The 5389-nt window shown below is 39.2% G+C and overlaps 1 protein-coding gene across 1 annotated transcript; it reads right to left on the bottom strand.

The window, feature by feature from the left end:
• Positions 1-924: 924 nt before the first annotated feature.
• On the bottom strand, positions 925-2563 carry LOC140796651 (UDP-glucosyltransferase 29-like). The gene has a single exon (XM_073149724.1). The coding sequence runs from the start codon at positions 2521-2523 to the stop codon at positions 1042-1044; it is 1482 nt and encodes a 493-aa protein (XP_073005825.1). The 5' UTR covers positions 2524-2563; the 3' UTR covers positions 925-1041.
• Positions 2564-5389: the final 2826 nt, after the last annotated feature.

Here is a 5389-nt window from a genome sequence, read left to right as displayed (position 1 = left end):
TTTTAACCGAAGATAATTTTTTAAAGAAAGAGAATTACGGAAGGGATCTAAAATATATTTATTATAGGAGAGATCGAGAGTTGTCTCTCATTTTACTGAGATGGACAAACAATAAAGGGGTCTTTAAGGAAGCCAGAGTCTTTTGGGGAACATTTACTACCCAACGACCTTAGGTGATATTTGGGTGATTGGTAGAAGCTAATTTATAGAATTAATTCTATGTTTTTATAATTGGACGTGGACGGCGAGGAAAAATGAGAAGGCCCAAAAAGAGTTATGTTGTTGCTGCATAGGATGACGGAGGCTGGTTCCTCTTTTGCTGTCTTTTGGGTTTCTCTTATACATGGTCTTAGTTGATACGTTTAATTATTTTGTTGTAGTAGATATTTTGAAGTGATGGTCTGTATAACAGTATTGCTGTTAAACTTTTGACAGATGGTGGTTGTTTAGATCAATATTGAGGTGAATTTAGAATAAACGAAAGATTGAGATGAACTTAAAATAAACAAAAGCTTGAGGTGAATATATATAAAATAAACAAAAGCCTGATTAATGGTCATTAGGTTTTAACCAGCTTGAAGAAGCTAAGTTCCATAGTTAATCTTCTGCTAAAAGTGAAGAACCTAATAGAGGAATACGATCTAATCACGTCAATGCATTTTCCAACAGACTTGTAGAATCATCTTGCTCTTCCAACTGACCTGTAGAATCTCTTGCTCAGTTTTTTCCTTTTTCTGTTCTATACAGGAACTTGCCCAGTTTTCTTAATATTTTCCTGTTCTCACCCTGTCTAGCCTAATCCAGTAATCCCTTGGCAGAAGGTGATATATTATAAGTGTAATCATCTAGCATTGCATCACAGAGTCTAGATAGAGCTATTATGCTCGCTAAAAATAGGCAGGAGCATAATGGGGAGAAAGAGAATAACTAAACTTGCCTTCCATTATAAGAATAAAAATCATATTAAATCGACAAACTTTTAGAACCCATCACCCAACATGTTTACCATTACATATTCTTAATCTACAAATCACACATCAATTAATCTGTGGCAAACTGCGGGCGTCGGCGCTTGTTGGCGTTATCGCTGCAGAGTGCTGTCATTTTTTCCACCATGACTTGGATCTCTTGTTCATCATCTCTCCGAGACATGGTCTGTGCCATCTCTTTGGCTTTTGCCTTTACACCTTCCCCTTTCTTGGTGAAAAGCACATCTCTGATTCCTTTGGCCACATCGTGTCCCTTGAACTTGCCAACCCCTCCTAATTGATCATTGGATGACGATGGGACAAGCACGCCCACACCGAGCTCGACAACGAGCTTAGCGTTCAAGGGCTGGTCGAGATGCAAGGGGAGAGCTACCATGGGGACGCCGAACCGCATTCCTTCCATGACCGAGCTCCAACCGCAGTGAGTGAGGAAGGCGCCCAGGCTTTGCTGAGCAAGGATACTCCGCTGCGGAGCCCAACCCTCCACCACCATCCCTCTCTCCCTCACAACCCTCTCCATGAAGCCACGTGGCAACTCCCTTTCACTACGCCTCTCCCTCTCCCTCTCCTCTTCTCCCTCTTGCTCCTTTGTTGGGAACCGCACCACCCAGATAAAGCTGGCCTCGCTGAGCTCCAAACCGAGAGCCAACTCTATCATCTCCTCTTCCGACATAAAGTATTCGCTGCCGAAGGAGACGAACACCACAGAGCTCCTCTCCCTCTTGCTGAGCCACCTCATGATCGCCCGCTCCAACTCCTCAGAACCGACTACGTTTTCAGCGTCATCGGGAACTAAAGGCCCCACTGGCATGACCTCCTTCCCGATGAGTGAGGAGAAGTAGTCGATGTACTTGAACTCGATCTCCCTGAACGACTTGATGGCGATGAAGCCCGTGGAGCATTCTAAGCTGTGGAGGAGTCGCTCTCTATCCGCGAGGACCTCGTCGTCCACTACCTTGTTGAGCATGGAGGTGTACTGCATATCTTGGTGCAGTCCTCCAAGGCTGATGGCCTGGAAGGGGAAAGGGAAGGATCCCTCCTTCACGAGGTAATGGCAGAAGAAGGAGGTTGCGGCTGCTCCGCTAGTCATGAAATGTATAGCGGGGATTCCTCTACTCTGTGCCGATAGGGGAGCCCACGGCTGGATAAAGTCATAGATGAGGAGGTCCGGTTGGAGGTCGTCGAGGAGGCGGCAGAAGGATGGCTCCGCAAGGTCGAAGGCCTTCTTGAGGGTAGGCATGAGGTGCGGAGGAAGGTACTTGGTGGTGTGCAGTTGAGGGGGCAACCCTGGCAGGGGAGGAAGGTGCAACTCCACCAACCTTATATAGTTGTACTTCTTCTGGTTGCGATCTAGGTGTTCTCTGATGGGGTCGAGGTTGATGGGAGTGGAGCAAATGTGGACCAGGATGTGGTGCTGTCGCGAGAGCCTCTTGGCGAGCTCTAGATAAGGGGATACATGGCCGTGAGCTAGCCATGGTAGCATCATTACGCTAAACGTGTACAGCTCATGATCCGCACATGACTGGATCTCCATTAGTCCAACCTGAGAAAGTAATATTATCGCAGCAAGCAGCGGCCGGATATAAACTAGATAGTTTCAAAGGAACGCAACTTATGCAAGTAATTTATAAAAAAAAAAAAAAGAACTTTGGAGAAAGGAAAGAGCTAAGATAGATATGCATGGAGATGGAAGACAGCGCGCATTATGCCACGTTTCACCATTTTCAGCTGCGTATTGCAACATGTCAGTTAAGCCCAGTGTTACTCATGTCTAATAATTAAATATTAAGTGACACATGTCAAGGCGACCCAACTTAAAAAGAAGGAAAGGGGGATAAAAGACGAAAAAGGAGAAGAAGAATATATGTTATAATAATGATAGTGATCGATGCCAAATTTACGTACCAAATATAGGCTAAGCAACGATTCCACGCAACTATAGAAAAATATTTATTAAATATTCTTCGATAGTTAGAAAATTATGAAACCAAGTGGATTAGATTCGTATCTTTCTTATCTACAACTTTCGTATTTATGCTCGATAGAGTGGATATTAGAGTTATTGATGGGTATGAAGGTGAAGGTGGATGGTGGATGTGGTTAAGGGATGTAGACGAAGGAAACAAAGTGGTCCTATCATCTATATATTTATAGAGGCTAGCCAACAAGTCCTAAAATAATATGTAACCCTAATTCTAGAGGATTTCTGTCGATTGCGTTCGAACGCGGATGTTTGAACTCGCCCGATTGCGTTCGAACGCACAATATGCGTTCTCTATATTTACGAACCTGATGTAAACATTCGCAAGGACGTTCGAACATAATCTACACAAATTTTATTTTAATGAAAATAAACAACTAATACAATAAGAAAATATCCTAACTAAGTGTATTATAATCTAAAAATTATTACGATAATACTAATAATAGTTAGTATTATTATTTTGGTAATGTTAATAAAATCTCACATAACAAATAATGTTAATATTACCTCATATAAGAGTTATAGTTTTGTTTCTCCATTAAGAAGTTTATTAACATTTTCTAAATTTTCTTTTTAATTAATATCAAATTTCTTTTTCTTTCATTTTACCATTTTTAATTTTCTCTCTCTTACTCCACAAAATTATAAAAAGCACAAAGACTTAACAAAGTAATTATAACTAGAATTAACAAAAGAAAGGTAACTAACTAGTCATCCAAAGTCAGTTCAACAGATCTTTGTCGGTACACTAACTTCTTTGCTTTGGAGCTTTGGAGCTTTTCTCCTCACCCTGGATAACGCCTAGCAAAATAACAGGGATATAATACCATGCATCACAGCAGAAATCGTTGCTTCTAGCAAAATCATCACAAGCAGCTGGATTAAATGAGTCCCTATCCTGCGTCATCATCGGATACCGATAGATCAAAATCATTCTACCTTCTATCTCCAACTCAAGTGTATTAAAGGTTTTGACTTATCAATTGATAATATATCATCCATTGCATAGCGAACAATATGCATAATTGCCTGAGATTCATAAATTAAAAACTCAAGCATAAGTCCTACTATATAATAATAATATAATTTTTCAATTTTTACCATGGCGTTAGTAAAGAAATATTATTTTCTTTTCTCCCTAGTACCTTTCCACAAAAGACTTAATCTAATCTTATGAATTCTTTTCCTAACCTAGATATGCATATGAAAAAAGAAAAACTAATATAAATGCACAACCCTTAACACTCAGTTTAATAAGAGTAGCTACCCCCTAACGATAGCATCTTTCCTCTCCAATTAGACAACTTTTTCTTTGTTTTATCAATAACAAGAGTTGATTGTGCTACAATTTAATTATTAGTTATTTATATATACTTTGTTTAGATAAATGGTCGCTCCTATATAAACTTAATATTTTAAGTTGTATAGACATATATCTCTAAAGGCTTATTGTAGCTTGTGTTTAGTGTTGATTACTTTTTTGTTGGATTTATTTTTAGGTAAAACCAATCATCGCTATATACTCTGTAGAAACATTGAACACAATGTGGGTACTCCCACGTGGAGAGCATGCATATTTTGGTGGTGGGTATTTCAGGGCTATTTGAGTCTAAGCCTATTTTAGGCTGGGCTGGATTGGCCCAACCCAACCCCTTATGGTTAGGCTGGCTAGCCTAGCCCAAGCCCATTTCGGGCTAGGTCCAAGCTCATGCCCCTTGTGGGCCTTTCCAATTCTTTTATTTGAAATATTAGGATGCAGATTTTGACTTAGTATTTTACCGCAGATCTTTCCAGAATTGATGCCCCTTAGTGCAGATTGATAATAATGTAGAGTAATTTGTCACCATAGAAATTTAGCATGTCAACACAAGTGGACTATCAATCATTGTTATTTTTATTTGATGTAATGCGTTATGCTAAGTTTTAAAATTTGCTGATAGCTTGAATATTATAGTTATACATGTTAATTTAACTATTGTGTGATATGATTATTTTTATCACAATTGCCATGCATATTAACAAATATGCTTATGTATGATAGCTCACACTACTCCAGGATAATGATATTTTCCATTATAGTGATTTATGTTGCATAATATATTGCCACTAGCATACATACAGCACTATGAAATGAGTAACATCTACATCTCCACTACTTTACAAAACTTGCATGATATGAATATGATCTTGTTGGCAAAATGATTGTGGAGGCTATTGGATTCGGACAATTAGTTGTGGGCAGAGAGGTAACAAAGAGATTATAGGAAACATTGGTTAGAGGTATTTAAACTACAAAGCTCTAATCAAAATTCCCTTTTGGAGGAGTGTGGTAGACAAGGAGTGATTTCAAAGCTAGTTTGTCTTGGGTTGCTCATAATAATGATAAGGTGAAATTTAATTTGGAAAGATATTTTGG

The sequence above is a fragment of the Typha latifolia genome, chromosome 10 (assembly GCF_019914945.1).
Source record: "Typha latifolia isolate L0001 chromosome 10, TyphaL0001v2, whole genome shotgun sequence".
NCBI classification, from domain to species: Eukaryota; Viridiplantae; Streptophyta; class Magnoliopsida; order Poales; family Typhaceae; genus Typha; species Typha latifolia.
Note: the sequence above shows the minus strand (reverse complement) of the source record. Positions and strands in the feature narration are given on the sequence as shown.

What these genes read in the sequence shown, in the direction of transcription:
- LOC140796651 (XM_073149724.1), bottom strand. Translation starts at nt 2,523, where the DNA reads ATGGAGATCCAGTCATGTGCGGATCATGAGCTGTACACGTTTAGCGTA.